Source organism: Entelurus aequoreus, linkage group LG15 (assembly GCF_033978785.1).
Source record: "Entelurus aequoreus isolate RoL-2023_Sb linkage group LG15, RoL_Eaeq_v1.1, whole genome shotgun sequence".
NCBI lineage: Eukaryota > Metazoa > Chordata > Actinopteri > Syngnathiformes > Syngnathidae > Entelurus > Entelurus aequoreus.
The window spans coordinates 56,718,473-56,735,591 of NC_084745.1; the positions used below are offsets into that span (position 1 = coordinate 56,718,473).

A 17,119-nucleotide genomic window follows, 5' to 3' on the forward strand; every position below is an offset into this window, starting at 1 on the left:
GCTATTAGGCTGTTGTAGTTTTTATTTTTATTTATTTATTTTATTATATATTTTTTATTTTTTTATACACTGTACCACTTTGAGGTTGTTTGCTCAATGTAAAGTGCTTTTTACAAATAAAATCTATTATTATTATTATTATTATTAATATTTGTTGTAATTGGAGCCTTAAATAGGTCAATAATTCACAACAACATTGATTTTGATTTATTTTTGAGCAATGACAGTTTAAAAAAAAAAAATCATATTTCTTTTTTTTTTTTTACTTTTGACGCTTGAATTTCTAGATCAGCTTCATCCGTCGATTAGAAGTATTTATTTTTTATAACGTTTTTCATTTGTTTTATGCCTTTTTTTGGCATAGAAACGTTTGTTTTTATTTGGCAAAAACACAAAATACATAAAATAATATAATAAATATTATTTTTTTATGTTTTTGTTTTAAGCCCTTTTATCATAGAATTTTTTTAATGGCAAAAACACACAAAAATTCAATATTTTCCTTAAAAACATATTACAAAATATAATATTTGTTGTAATTGGAGCCTTAAATATGTCAATAATTCACAACAACATTGATTTTGATTTATTATTATTTTTGAGCAATGACAGTTTAAAATAAAAATGAAAAAACAATTTGTGTTATTAGTGAACATTGCAACTTTTTCTCCTTACATTCCACCTGTTTGCTCTTTTATTACTCTTTTTGAAGTTTCTTGTAAAAGTCTTTGTTAGAATGTGCCGCACTTTGCACACCTGTACGTTACTTAAACGTGTCTGTGTGCAGGTGAAGGTGATGAAGTTCCAGGACGAGTTGGAGTCGGGCAAGAGGCCCAAGAAGGCCGGCCAGAGCCTCCAGGAGCAAGTGGAGCACTACAGAGACAAACTCCTGCAGAAGGTAGAAGAAGAAGGTGGACGCCACATGTAGGGAGTGTCTTCATTGTGGTCACGACGTCCTGCAGGAGAAGGAGAAGGAGAAGATGGAGCGTGAGAAGGAGAAGAAGGACAAGGAGAAGGTGGACGCTCGCCTGAAAGACTTGAAGAAGGAGAAGGAGAAGGAGGACACGCCCACCAGGAAAGACAAGTGAGTGGAGGTGTAGGTGGAGGTGGTGTGTGAGGTGTGTACAGATCTGTGTCCTCTGCACTTGACAGGAAGCGACGTCACAGCGGCTCTCTCAGTCCCACACGAGGCAGCAGGCGAGGACGCTCCGCCTCTCCTCGCTCAGAGCGCTCCTACTCCAAAGACACGTCCACGCGGTCCTCCCACAAAGACTCTCCTCGGACCTCCAACAAGAAGTCCTCCAAGAGGTACCGGACCCGCCTAAAAAGTGTCCTGCCTTCTGGGCCAAACTAACACCGGCTCCTCCAACCTCCCAGATCTCCGTCGTCTCCTCGCACGCCCAAACGCTCCAGGCGGTCGCGCTCCAGGACGCCCAAGAAGTCGGCCAAGAAGTCGCGGTCCAAGTCCAGATCCCCGCACAGATCCCACAAAAAGTCCAAGAAGAGCAAACACTGAAGACCAGGTGGTCTACTTGTTGTTTTATATTGTACAAAATGTCAACACGCTAGTCTGCTCTTCGTTTTCTAGTCCTCCTAATAAAATGTTCATTTCGTATCAGGCGCTCTCACCTTTCTTACAGCAGGGTGTGTCACTCTCACCTTTCTTACAGCAGGGTGTGTCACTCTCACCTTTCTTACAGCAGGGTGTGTCACTCTCACCTTTCTTACAGCAGGGTGTATCACTCTCACCTTTCTTACAGCAGGGTGTGTCACTCTCACCTTTCTTACAGCAGGGTGTGTCACTCTCACCTTTCTTACAGCAGGGTGTGTCACTCTCACCTTTCTTACAGCAGGGTGTGTCACTCTCACCTTTCTTACAGCAGGGTGTATCACCCTCACCTTTCTTACAGCAGGGTGTGTCACCCTCACCTTTCTTACAGCAGGGTGTATCACTCTCACCTTTCTTACAGCAGGGTGTATCACCCTCACCTTTCTTACAGCAGGGTGTATCACCCTCACCTTTCTTACAGCAGGGTGTGTCACCCTCACCTTTCTTACAGCAGGGTGTATCACCCTCACCTTTCTTACAGCAGGGTGTATCACCCTCACCTTTCTTACAGCAGGGTGTGTCACTCTCACCTTTCTTACAGCAGGGTGTATCACTCTCACCTTTCTTACAGCAGGGTGTATCACCCTCACCTTTCTTACAGCAGGGTGTGTCACTCTCACCTTTCTTACAGCAGGGTGTATCACTCTCACCTTTCTTACAGCAGGGTGTATCACTCTCACCTTTCTTACAGCAGGGTGTATCACCCTCACCTTTCTTACAGCAGGGTGTATCACTCTCACCTTTCTTACAGCAGGGTGTATCACTCTCACCTTTCTTACAGCAGGGTGTATCACCCTCACCTTTCTTACAGCAGGGTGTATCACTCTCACCTTTCTTACAGCAGGGTGTGTCACTCTCACCTTTCTTACAGCAGGGTGTGTCACTCTCACCTTTCTTACAGCAGGGTGTGTCACTCTCACCTTTCTTACAGCAGGGTGTGTCACTCTCACCTTTCTTACAGCAGGGTGTGTCACTCTCACCTTTCTTACAGCAGGGTGTGTCACTCTCACCTTTCTTACAGCAGGGTGTATCACTCTCACCTTTCTTACAGCAGGGTGTATCACTCTCACCTTTCTTACAGCAGGGTGTGTCACTCTCACCTTTCTTACAGCAGGGTGTATCACTCTCACCTTTCATCACTCTCACCTTTCTTACAGCAGGGTGTATCACTCTCACCTGTGTTACAGCAGGGTGTATCACCCTCACCTTACAATACATTTAATCAGAACATTTAGGGCTCCCCCAAGGTGTGTTCCAGGGACCCAGAAAAAAAAAAGTCATTTATTTTTCTCCAGGCTTAAATCCACTTCAGATGTGTTTTATATTTAGTTGTATGCTCCTTAAAACTGTTTTTTTTAATTACAAAAACACAAAATATGCAATATTTTCCACCAGAAACTATTTCAAAGTGTAATATTTGATGTGAAGTAATTGGAGCCTTAAATATGTCAATCATTCATAACATTGATTGTGATTTTTTGAGCATTAAAAGTGTTTAAAAATGCATCTAAAATGATGAAGGATCCTAAATTCCCCCACTCATAAAATGTGAAGTCATCATTTTTAATTTAATTTTGTTTACTTTCAATGCTCAAATCTTTAGATCCACTTTATATTTATCCATTTTTTTAATGCCCTTTTTGTCTTAGAAAACAGTTTTTTCTTGCAAACACAAAATATGCAATATTTTCAAAAACAACATTTCAAAGTGTAATATTTGATAAGTAATTAGATTCCTAAATATGCCAATAATTCATCATATTGATTTTAATTCATTATTATTTTCACACTCATAAAAATGTTAAGTCATACTTTTTATTTTATTTTTTACTTTCAATTCCCAAATCTTTAGATCTATCCTTTTTTTTTTGGTCTGAAACTTTTTTTTTTTTTTTAATTGCGAATCTGAACTATGCAATATTTTCCCCTAAAAATATTTCAAAGTGTAATATTTGATGTGAAGTAATTAGAGCCTTAAATATGTCAATTCATAACATTGATTGTGATTATTATTTTTTTTTAGCTATAAGTTTTAAAAAAAAAATCCTAATAAATTGATCAAGGATCCTAAAGGGATCATAAAAATGTTAACATACTTTTTTATTTTTTTATTTTCAACGCTCAAGTCTTTAAATCCACTTTTAGATTTATCCATCGATTTTTACTAGTTTTTTTTTTTTTACAGCAAACATAAAATTTGCAATATTTTCAAAGTGTAATATTTGATGTGAAGTAATTAGAGCCCTAAATATGTCAATCATTCATAACATTTTGATTCATTATTTTTTGACCAGACAAAAAATCCAACTAAAATGATCGGTGATCCAAAAGAGCGCCTACTCATAAAAATAAAATTTTTATTTTATTTTTTACTTTCAATGATCAAATCTCTAGATGCTCTTAAGATCTATCCATTAATTGCTTTTTTTATGCCCTTTTTGTCTCAGCAAACTTTGGTTTTTAAAATGGCAAACAGAAAAAATGACATTTTTTCCCCAAAATAAATATTCAAAGTGGAATATTTGATGTGAAGGAATTGCAACATTGAATAGTTCATAACATTGATTTTGATTCATCATTTTTGGACCAGTGACAGTTTTAAAGAGAAAAAAAAAAGCAGCCTACAAGGCAGCTTTGTGTCATTAGAGTAAACATTGCAACTTTTTCTTGTTAGATTGCACCTCTTTTATTACAGTTTTTTTTTTTTTAATCATTTATTTTTAGAATATTCCGCGGGCCACACTTTGGACACCCCTGATTCTTCTCCAACACAACTGTCAGCAGGCCATAAAGTACTCCTGTGGAAAAACACTTCAATTTGGGGTATATTGTACTTTTGAAAAACACTTTGAGAGTTAAGTGTTTGTGGGGAAGAACATGTCCACGACCAGCAGAAGAAGACGTCAACTTCCATGTCAAAGTACATCAAGTACACATTAGTTTTTACTCCAACATTCCCTTGGAAACCACCCACCTTCCCTTAATTGGTTAGACAATTACAAGTGACAGGCAGTGCAATTCCACCCTCGTCCAGCAGATGGCAGCAGCCACACGTTGATCCTACTACACCAGGGGTCGGCAACCTTACCAGCTCTTTGGCGCCGCCCTAGTGGCTCTCTGGAGCTTTTTCAAAAATGTATGAAAAATGGAAAAAGATGAGCGGGAAAAAAATATATTTTTTGTTCTAATATGGTTTCTGTAGGAGGACAAACATGACACAAACCTCCCTAATTGTTATAAAGCACACTGTTTATATTAAACATGCTTCACTGATTGGAGTATTTGGCGAGCGCCGTTTTTGTCCTACTAATTTTGGCGGTCCTTGAACTCACCCTAGCTTGTTTACATGTATAGCTTTCTCCGACTTTCTAGGACGTGTCTTATCCCACTTCTTTTTCTGTCTCATTTTGTCCACCAAACTTTTAACGTTGTGCGTGAGTGCACAAAGGTGAGTTTTGTTGATGTTATTGACTTGTGTGAAGTGCTAATCAGACATATTTGGTCACTGCATGACTGCAAGCTAATCGATGCTAACATGCTATTTAGGCTAGCTATATGTACATATTGCATCATTATGCCTCATTTGTAGCTATATTTGAGCTCATTTAGTTTCCTTTAAGTCCTCTTAATTACATTTATATCTCATGACACACTATCTGTATGTAATATGGCTTTTAATTTTTTGCGGCTCCAGACAGATTTGTTTTTGTATTTTTTGGTCCCAATATGGCTCTTTCAACATTTTGGGTTGCCGACCCCTGTACTACATAATAAGTAAATATATAATATTAGTGCCTTGGCATAGAAAAGATGAGCATGTTGTAGAAAGAGGACAAAACTGCCTTTTAATTGTATATATATTTTTGAAAAATGTCAACTTTACCTCGAAATGAAGGAAGTACTACTAAAACTAGTCCTAACTACTACAAACATGTAGTGTGCAGTACAACAAACCACATCGTCAGCTGACCAACGTGTCCAATCGGTGTTTCGGCACCTAATCCCCCCCCCCACCCTCAAACACTTCATTTGTCCGTCGGGCTAAGTTTTGGTCAGTGGATTTTGTTTTCATGAAATAAAACAATTGTTTATTTGGAATATTGTTTAGAAAAAGAAAAAAAAAGTTTTCTTGAGTTGATTTTCATTTTGAAATACAAACAATAAAATCGAAGAACTAAGGTTTCTTTTTTTGTCCGTGTCGGAAGAGCAACAACTAGTTAAAACATTTTTAAAAAAAATCGATTTAATTCTCATTTTGTGTAACCAAAATAAAAATCAGTCAGCAAAAACTAAATAAATGTCCTAAAAATATGTTGTTTCTTAGTCTGGAACTGGAAGTTATAAAGTTAAGACTGCAGTGTCGGAATATGAGAAACATCATTATTTCAGCTAATTATTATATTGTGTATTTGAAAATATAACATTTCTATGACATCGAAGTATTGCTTTTTGTCACGTTTGTGTTTCAAAATTAAATTTCAAACTTCATTTTTTATTATTTTTTCTTCCCAATTCCCATTCCTGAATATAAAATGACATTTAAAAGCGTAGTCATAGTAGCTCTAGATCAGGGGTGTCCAAAGTGCGGCCCGGGGGCCATTTGCGGCCTGCAGCTAATTGTTTAGCGGCCCGCCACACATTCTGGAAATGCTGTTGCAAAAATAAACATGAAATAAAGTGGAATGAGGTGAAATCTAACTACAAAAAGTTGCAATGTTGACACAAAGCTGCCATGCAGGCTGTTTTTTTCTTTTGTCTATTTTTCTTTTTTCGCCATTGCTTAAAAAAAAAAAAAATCAATGTTATAATGAATTATTGACCTATTCAAGGCTCCAATTATTTCAAATATTTCACTTTAAAATGTTTTATGTGGAAAATGTTGCATATATTGTGTGGTTGCCATACAAAAACGTCAACGTTTTCTTTGACAAAAGAGCATAAAACAAACAAAATAATAGTTTAAACATAAAATGGACAGATATATCTGAAGTTGATCTCGTAACTTAAGTGTTGAAAGTAAAAAAAACAACTAATACAAATGCATCACTTTATGAGTGGGTCACCTTTTGGATCCTAAATATATTTAATGGGATTTTATTTATCTTTTCACTGTGATTACTCAAAAATAACAATGAATTAATATCAATGGTGTCCTGCATTATTTATCTTTTTAAGGCTCTAATTACTTCCCATCAAACATTGCTTTCTGAATGTTTTGGGCAGTGGGGGAAATACTGCATATTTCACTTTTATTATAAAAAAACTAAGTTGTCTTGACAGAAAAGGCATAAAATCTTTTTGTTAATTTTATTTTTTTTAAATAATTTACTGTAGAGATTTACTGTAAGCGTTAAATAAAAAAATTAAAAAAATTATTGGACTTGTTTTTAAAATTTTAATGACTTAGACCCTTTATGGTCCCTGGGAGCCCTAAAGGAAAAAAAAAACCCAAAATCCATATATTTTGTTATGATTTGAAAATGAAAACTATCAAAATGGATGAACTGTAATGTTGTTCTATCATTTCCTTAGTTTTTGACAATTCCTACAAATAAATATAATGCTTCTGATGGTAATTCATTAGATGTACCAATTATGCAAAACATTTTCAAAACTATATTTGATAAAACTTTTATTCCATTTTATAATGAAAAATGTTTAGAAACATCAACCTCTGACTTTAGTAAATATTTGCTTGACTGTTACAAAGGTAAGTTTTGTATATGGAAATGACAATTTAGAAGAAACTTTTTCAAATACATAAATCATCTCTTTTTTGATGTTTAAATCGATCATTTAAGCTCATTTATGGAGTTACTAAACACAAAGTCTTTGTTCTTTACAACTTTATCAACACCTTTTACAAACGTACATAACTTGTATTTTTTTATTGCGATATATATAACATTTTTTTCATTAACTGTCTTAGTTTGTGCGCGTTTTGTTGTTTTTGTAACATAATTCGCTTTAAATTTTAAATTAAAAATAAAACGCCGTACCACTTCCGGGTTCCGGACAAACACTTCCCGCCCTCACGCAAGGCGGAAGTGATCGAGCCAATCAAGTTGCGTTGTTATCGAGGCACGGCGATACTGCACATTTTGTTGTCAACCTGATACCGTTAAATACAGGTCCACCAATGCTTTTGTTACGCGAATGTGTTAAAATTCTGGAATGATTTAATTTGAATAGTAATACAGATAAAACTCAATAGTAGGTAAATAAAAAAAATAATATTTTAGATTGTGTTGCAATATGAAGTATGACTATGGTGGAAATAAACAGGCACACATATCAGACACCACCTCGGTATCGGCGTTTCGATGTTGGGATGATCCCGCCCACCCCGCAGAAGGACAATGCTGATGGAAGCTGCGGATTGTCGATACTGAGTCGGCAGGGAAAACATCTCTCAGCTCCTCAAACAAAACAACGTTGGACTTTTTCAGGTCAGTCTAAGCTTCTTTCTTGTCGCCATTCTTTGTCACTTGGTTGCGTGTCGATCTTGTTGATATCAATCAACCTGCGTGCTTTGTCCAAAAAAAATCCCCGCCACGCCAAAAAAAACAACGGTTTGGAGTGTGGAAATGTTTCACGACATCAAGTCCACGACCTTCGTGTTCCCGCGACACGTGCACTTTTTAACCGAGCTTTCCAGCGGTGTGCCCGGCGGCTCCTCCCCGCTCGTGGTGCCCCTTTTTCGGCCGGCCTCCTGCGGGTGACACCGGAGGATATGCATGGTCCTAATCAGTGCCCAGACACGTGGATTATTGTGTTTATTTGCGCAATCTTTATTGACGTTTCCACGCACATGGTCGTCACGTCATGGGCTGGATGAAGGACAGGGACAAAAGGCTGCAGACGCACACAAAGACACAGGTGGTGCTGCAGTGTCGATATCACACTCGATGGAGCAAGAGACACTTGACATCCACACTCGGGGTTTAATAGTCACTCCCTGCAGGCTGCTGGGGGGTTTTGGATCAAAGTTGATACCAACATTGAGATCTGTTGTGATTCCAATAATATTGTCACCAAAAAAGTGGAATAAAAGAGCAAAAACGTGAGGAGAAAAAGTTGCAATGTCGACTCTAATATAGTTTTTTTTTCTTGAACTGTCTTTACTCAAAACATAATAATGAATCAAAATCAATGTTGTTGTGAATGATTGACATATTTAAGGATCCAATTATTTACTACTTTTGGGGGGAAATTGTTGCATATTTTTTGGGTTTGCCATAAAAAACAGGATATTCTTGAACAAAACGAGCTTAAAAAAATGATATCAACATATCTGAATTTGATCTAAAGATTAAAGTCTTGAAAATAAAAAAAATAACTTATTTTTTTGGGTTTCCAGGACCAAACTTGAGGATTAGGGTTTCAACAAATACTTTTCATGTTTTTCATGTTAGTCCTTCATGTATTTCATAAAGTTTTATCACGTTTTCATACAGTTTTTCATGTTTTCATGATGTTTTTCATGTTAGTCCTTCATGTATTTCATAAAGTTTTATCACGTTTTCATACAGTTTTTCATGTTTTCATGATGTTTTTCATGTTAGTTCTTCATGTTTTTGTGAAGTTTTTAATGTTTTCTAAAGTTTTTCATGACATTTCATGAAGTTTTAACAAAGATTGTTCTGAACAACACTACGCGGAATTAATAACGGATGTTTTTTTTCTTGAACTGTCTTTACTGAAAACATAATAATGAATCAAAATCAATGTTGTTGTGAATGATTGACATATTTAAGGCTCCAGTTACTTCACATCAAATATTACACTTTGAAATATTATAATATAATATGACAAAAAGGGGCATAAAACAAATAAATACAAAAAAACCAACAAACATATAATCGCCAGATAGATGTGAAGTTGGTCTAAAGATTTAAGTGTTGAAAGTTAAAAAAAAACAAAAAAAACTATGAATTATTTTTCACACTTTTATGAGTGAGAACCTTTTGGAGCCCAAATAATGTTAGTGTTTGTTTTTAAACTGTCATTACTAAAAACATAATAATGAAACAAAATGTTATGAATGATTGACATATTTAAGGCTCCAATTACTTCACATCAAATATTACACTTTGAAATATTATTTTGGGGAAAATGTTGCATATTTTGTGTGTTTGCCATAAAAAAATGACAAAAAAAAGTATAAAACAAACACATAAAAAATAAAACACATAAATAAGAAAAACGATCTGAAGTTGATCTAGAAATGTAATTGTAAATAAAGTAGGACTTATTTTTCGTGGGATTTTTTTAAACTGTCATTGCTCAGAAAATCATATTTTGTGGTGTTTGGCATAGAAAAACTCAACTTTCTAGGACAAAAATGTCATGAAACAAACAAATAATAAAAAATAAAAAAAATATTAATAACTTAAAAAGATCTGATGTTGATATATATATGTATATGTATTTATATGACATAACATTTTTATATACTATTATTATTATTAAACATACAGTAAGTAATAAGAGGGGTGGGAGTACATAAGTTTTTACTTCTTCTCACTCCTTTTCGGATATGTTTACATTAAATGTTTATTTTCATTTCTTGTTTCTTTTGCTTTTTATTATTACTATTATTATTATTATTATTATTATTGTTTTTGTTATTCATTCTTGAATGGCTTTTTTGTTGTTGTTTTTTCAAAATTTGTTGTTTTTGTTTTGTCTACATATTTGAAATAAACATGAAAATGAAAAAAAAATGAAATGATTTAGAGACTTAAGTGTTAGAAGTTAAAAAAAAAAAAAAAGTATGAGTTATTTTGTACTTTTTAATGATTGGGACCTTTTTGGGTCCCTGAGAATGTTAGTGGGATTTTTTTTAAGCTGTCTTTGCTTAAAAAAAAAAAAAAGAATCAAAATCAATGTTGTTGTGAATGATTGACATATTTAAGGATCCAATGACTTCACATCAAATATTACACTTTGAAAAAAGATTGTGTTGTTGTGTTTTTGCCATAAAAAAAAACTACAAGTTACATGACAAAAAGAGCATAAAACAAACACATAAAAAATAAAACACATAAATAAGAAAAACGATCTGAAGTTGATCTAAAAATGTAATTGTAAATAAAGTAGGACTTATTTTTCATGGGATTTTTTTAAACTGTCATTGCTCAGAAAATCATATTTTGTGGTGTTTGGCATAGAAAAACTCAACTTTCTAGGACAAAAATGTCATGAAACAAACAAATAAAAAAATATAACAAATATTAATAACTTAAAAAGTTAAAAGTAAAAAAAAAAAAAAAATGTATGAGTTATTTTGTACTTTTTAATGATTGGAATTTATTTTTCGTGGGATTTTTTTAAACTGTCGTTGCTCAGAAAATAATAATGAATCAAAACAATGTTGTTATGACATATTTAAGGCTCCAATGACTTACTACTTTTGGGGGGAAATTGTTGCATATTTTGTGGGTTTGCCATAAAAAACAGGATTTTCTTGAACAAAACGAGCCTACAAAATAATATCAACATATCTGAAGTTGATCTAAAAATTGAAGTCTTGAAAAAAAACCCCAAAAAACCCTTATTTTTTCGGGTTCCCGGGACCAAACTTGGGGCTTTAACAAATACTGTATTGATGTTTTAGTCGTTTTACATCACACAGACTTAAAAGTACACAGTAAAAGTACATACTCGGATCTCAAATGACTGTACTCTTTTCATTCATTAGAACTAATAATAGTAATAATTATAATCACCACCAAAGTCTTCCTTATTGTGGTCTACAAGTTGCAGACGTTCTCTGTGTGTGTTTTACACTTGACAAGTCTTAAACATGCATTTAACACATTGTCATCACACTTCAACATCTCTAACATGTCAAATGCTGCCAATATGTTCCTAATTGTCTTGGATGACTAAGTGTTGAATAAATACATGTCAACTGGGAGTAAATGTTAGTATACTACATTACCCAGAAGGCTTAGCAGCGTAGACAGGAACAGGAAGTAGGTGTAAGCGACAACAATTGATGTTGCACGTTGTTGTTTCCTGCTTCAAAGCAACTGAAGTTTGAATGTTGAAAAAGTGACAAATTAGACACCGTGTTTACCTGACACCTGTCACGGTTCATTTTTGCTACAACAAATGAAAATGTGGGCTCCACAAAAAAATCAATTAACATACTGTGGAGGACAACTAAATCATTTGGAACAGGCGACTGTGGTGGACTACTAAATAATTTTGGAACAGGCGACTGTGGAGGACAACTAAATAATTTGGAACAGGCGACTGGAGGACTAATAAATAATTTTGGAACAGGAGACTGTGGAGGACAACTAAATAATTTTGGAACAGGCGACTGTGGAGGACAACTAAATAATTTGGAACAGGCGACTGTGGTGGACGACTAAATCATTTGGAACAGGCGACTGGAGGACTACTAAATAATTTTGGAACAGGCGACTGTGGAGGACTAATTATTTTTGGAACAGGCGACTGGAGGAAAACTAAATAATTTGGAACAGGCGACTGTGGTGGACGACTAAATCATTTGGAACAGGCGACTGGAGGACTACTAAATAATTTTGGAACAGGCGACTGTGGTGGACAACTAAATAATTTGGAACAGGCGACTGTGGTGGACGACTAAATCATTTGGAACAGGCGACTGGAGGACTACTAAATAATTTTGGAACAGGCGACTGTGGAGGACTAATTATTTTTGGAACAGGCGACTGTGGAGGACAACTAAATAATTTGGAACAGGCGACTGTGGTGGAGGACTAAATCATTTGAACAGGCGACTGGAGGACTACTAAATAATTTTGGAACAGGCGACTGTGGAGGACAACTAAATAATTTGGAACAGGCCACTGTGGTGGACGACTAAATCATTTGGAACAGGCGACTGTGGAGGACTAATTATTTTTGGAACAGGCGACTGGAGGACAACTAAATAATTTGGAACAGGCAACTGTGGTGGACGACTAAATCATTTGGAACAGGCGACTGGAGGACTACTAAATAATTTTGGAACAGGCGACTGGAGGACTACTAAATAATTTTGGAACAGGCGACTGGAGGACTACTAAATAATTTTGGAACAGGCGACTGTGGAGGACTAATTATTTTTGGAACAGGCGATTGTGGAGGACGACTAAATCATTTGGAACAGGCGACTGGAGGACTACTAAATAATTTTGGAACAGGCGACTGGAGGAGTACTAAATAATTTTGGAACAGGCGACTGTGGAGGACAACTAAATAATTTGGAACAGGCAACTGTGGTGGACGACTAAATCATTTGGAACAGGCGACTGGAGGACTACTAAATAATTTTGGAACAGGCGACTGGAGGACTACTAAATAATTTTGGAACAGGCGACTGTGGAGGACTAATTATTTTTGGAACAGGCGATTGTGGAGGACGACTAAATCATTTGGAACAGGCGACTGGAGGACTACTAAATAATTTTGGAACAGGCGACTGGAGGAGTACTAAATAATTTTGGAACAGGCGACTGTGGAGGACAACTAAATAATTTGGAACAGGCAACTGTGGTGGACGACTTAATCATTTGGAACAGGCGACTGGAGGACTACTAAATAATTTTGGAACAGGCGACTGGAGGACTACTAAATAATTTTGGAACAGGCGACTGTGGAGGACAACTAAATAATTTGGAACAGGCGACTGTGATGGACGACTAAATCATTTGGAACAGGCGACTGGAGGACTACTAAATAATTTTGGAACAGGCGACTGTGGAGGACAACTAAATAATTTGGAACAGGCGACTGTGGTGGACGACTAAATCATTTGGAACAGGCGACTGGAGGACTACTAAATAATTTTGGAACAGGCGACTGTGGAGGACTAATTATTTTTGGAACAGGCGACTGGAGGACAACTAAATAATTTGGAACAGGCGACTGTGGTGGACGACTAAATCATTTGTAACAGGCGACTGGAGGACTACTAAATAATTTTGGAACAGGCGACTGTGGAGGACAACTAAATAATTTGGAACAGGCCACTGTGGTGAACGACTAAATCATTTGGAACAGGCGACTGGAGGACTACTAAATAATTTTGGAACAGGCGACTGGAGGACTACTAAATAATTTTGGAACAGGCGACTGTGGAGGACAACTAAATAATTTGGAACAGGCGACTGTGGTGGACGACTAAATCATTTGGAACAGGCGACTGGAGGACTACTAAATAATTTTGGAACAGGCGACTGTGGAGGACTAATTATTTTTGGAACAGGCGACTGTGGAGGACGACTAAATCATTTGGAACAGGCGACTGGAGGACTACTAAATAATTTTGGAACAGGCGACTGTGGAGGACAACTAAATAATTTGGAACAGGCGACTGTGGTGGACGACTAAATCATTTGGAACAGGCGACTAGAGGACTACTAAATAATTTTGGAACAGGCGACTGGAGGACTACTAAATAATTTTGGAACAGGCGACTGGAGGACTACTAAATCATTTTGGAACAGGCGACTGGAGGACTACTAAATAATTTTGGAACAGGCGACTGGAGGACTACTAAATAATTTTGGAACAGGCGACTGTGGAGGACTAATTATTTTTGGAACAGGCGACTGTGGAGGACAACTAAATAATTTGGAACAGGCGACTGTGGTGGACGACTAAATCATTTGGAACAGGCGACTGGAGGACTACTAAATCATTTTGGAACAGGCGACTGTGGAGGACTAATTATTTTTGGAACAGGCGACTGGAGGACAACTAAATAATTTGGAACAGGCGACTGTGGTGGACGACTAAATCATTTGTAACAGGCGACTGGAGGACTACTAAATAATTTTGGAACAGGCGACTGTGGAGGACAACTAAATAATTTGGAACAGGCCACTGTGGTGGGCGACTAAATCATTTGGAACAGGCGACTGGAGGACTACTAAATAATTTTGGAACAGGCGACTGGAGGACTACTAAATAATTTTGGAACAGGCGACTGTGGAGGACAACTAAATAATTTGGAACAGGCGACTGTGGTGGACGACTAAATCATTTGGAACAGGCGACTGGAGGACTACTAAATAATTTTGGAACAGGCGACTGTGGAGGACTAATTATTTTTGGAACAGGCGACTGTGGAGGACGACTAAATCATTTGGAACAGGCGACTGGAGGACTACTAAATAATTTTGGAACAGGCGACTGTGGAGGACAACTAAATAATTTGGAACAGGCGACTGTGGTGGACCACTAAATCATTTGGAACAGGCGACTAGAGGACTACTAAATAATTTTGGAACAGGCGACTGGAGGACTACTAAATAATTTTGGAACAGGCGACTGGAGGACTACTAAATCATTTTGGAACAGGCGACTGGAGGACTACTAAATAATTTTGGAACAGGCGACTGGAGGACTACTAAATAATTTTGGAACAGGCGACTGTGGAGGACTAATTATTTTTGGAACAGGCGACTGTGGAGGACAACTAAATAATTTGGAACAGGCGACTGTGGTGGACGACTAAATCATTTGGAACAGGCGACTGGAGGACTACTAAATAATTTTGGAACAGGCGACTGTGGAGGACTAATTATTTTTGGAACAGGCGACTGTGGAGGACAACTAAATAATTTGGAACAGGCGACTGTGGTGGACGACTAAATCATTTGGAACAGGCGACTGGAGGACTACTAAATAATTTTAGTATATACATACAGTATATATGTACATACGTATAATATATATATATATATATATATATATTATACGTATGTACATATATATGTACGTATGTGCATATATATATATATATATATATAATTTATATATATGTACGTATCTGCATATATACATATATATATATATATATATACATATATATATATATATATATATATATATATATATATATATATATATATATATACACACATACATATATATATATATATATATATATATACATGTATATATATATATATATATATATATATATACATATATATATATATATATATATATATATATATGTACATATATATATGTATGTACATATATGTACATACATATATATATGTACATACATATATATATATATATATATATATGTATGTACATATATATATGTATGTACATATATGTACATACATATATATGTACATATATATATATATATATATATATATATATATATATATATATATGTACATACATATATATGTATGTATATACATATATATGTATGTATATATGTATTTACACATACATATATATCTATGCATATATGTATGTACACGTACTGTACATATATATATGTGTATGTATGTATGAATATACATACATACATATATATATATATATATATGTATGTATGTATACATATATATATATGTGTATGTATGTATATACATACATATATATATACATATATGTGTATCTCCAAAGAGTCCTGGTGGTCATGTACCTGGTATCATGTTGTGCTGCACTCTGCGGATCCTGTATCAGGCTGGTTATAGTATCGTCCACTCTTGTGGTGTCTGATGACCAAGTAGTGGTCATGTTTGTGTGCTGCGCTCCTACTTCCTGCTTGAAGGTAGTCATGTTGCAATAACATCACCAGGAGAGAAATGAATGTTCTCTTCATGTGTTCATCATCTGATGTCTCAGTATCGACCTCTCAGTCATGTACACTCATGTCATGTACAGAGTGTTTACTTGTGTGTGATATCATGTGCGACACAAGCAGTCCTACGGAGTGTCTACTTGTGTGTGATATCATGTGCGATATAAGCAGTCGTACAGCATGTTTACTTGTGTGTGATATCATGTGCGATACAAGCAGTCCTACAGAGTGTTTACTTGTGTGTGATATCATGTGCGATACAAGCAGTCATACGGAGTGTTTACTTGTGTGTGATATCATGTGCGACACAAGCAGTCCTACGGAGTGTTTACTTGTGTGTGATATCATATGCGACACAAGCAGTCCTACGGAGTGTCTACTTGTGTGTGATATCATGTGCGATATAAGCAGTCGTACAGCATGTTTACTTGTGTGTGATATCATGTGCGATACAAGCAGTCCTACAGAGTGTTTACTTGTGTGTGATATCATGTGCGGTACAAGCAGTCCTGCAGCGTGTTTACTTGTGTGTGATATCATGTGCGATATAAGCAGTCGTACAGCATGTTTACTTGTGTGTGATATCATGTGTGATACAATCAGTCCTGCAGAGTGTTTACTTGTGTGTGATATCATGTGCGATACAAGCAGTCCTGCAGCGTGTTTACTTGTGTGTGATATCATGTGCGATACAAGCAGTCCTGCAGCGTGTTTACTTGTGTGTGATATCATGTGCGATACAAGCAGTCCTACAGAGTGTCTACTTGTGTGTGATAGCATGTGCAATACAAGCAGTCCTGCAGCGTGTTTACTTGTGTGTGATAGCATGTGCGATACAAGCAGTCCTGCAGCGTGTTTACTTGTGTGTGATATCATATGCGATACAAGCAGTCCAACAGAGTGTTTACTTG

At 36.0% G+C, this 17,119-nt stretch overlaps 2 protein-coding genes across 13 annotated transcripts in view; both read left to right on the plus strand.

The window, feature by feature from the left end:
- LOC133630285 (U2 snRNP-associated SURP motif-containing protein-like) overlaps window positions 1–1,615 on the plus strand; it is a 36,508-nt gene extending 34,893 nt beyond the window's left edge. For 3 of the 6 annotated variants that reach the window (XM_062021799.1, XM_062021801.1, XM_062021803.1), the window contains 4 exons: window positions 788–898; window positions 963–1,084; window positions 1,129–1,308; window positions 1,378–1,615. In XM_062021799.1, the coding sequence (XP_061877783.1) occupies window positions 788–898; window positions 963–1,084; window positions 1,129–1,308; window positions 1,378–1,516 (552 nt within the window). In that variant the 3' untranslated portion in view covers window positions 1,517–1,615. The remainder of the gene's footprint in view (window positions 1–787; window positions 899–962; window positions 1,085–1,128; window positions 1,309–1,377) is intronic. The other 3 variants (XM_062021800.1, XM_062021802.1, XM_062021804.1) reach the window with 1 other exon arrangement.
- A 6,319-nt stretch (window positions 1,616–7,934) lies between these two features.
- LOC133630287 (rho GTPase-activating protein 12-like) overlaps window positions 7,935–17,119 on the plus strand; it is a 119,916-nt gene continuing 110,731 nt past the window's right edge. For all 7 annotated transcript variants that reach the window (XM_062021805.1, XM_062021806.1, XM_062021808.1 and 4 more), the window contains exon 1: window positions 7,935–8,058. The gene's annotated coding sequence lies outside the window, so the exon portion shown is untranslated. The remainder of the gene's footprint in view (window positions 8,059–17,119) is intronic.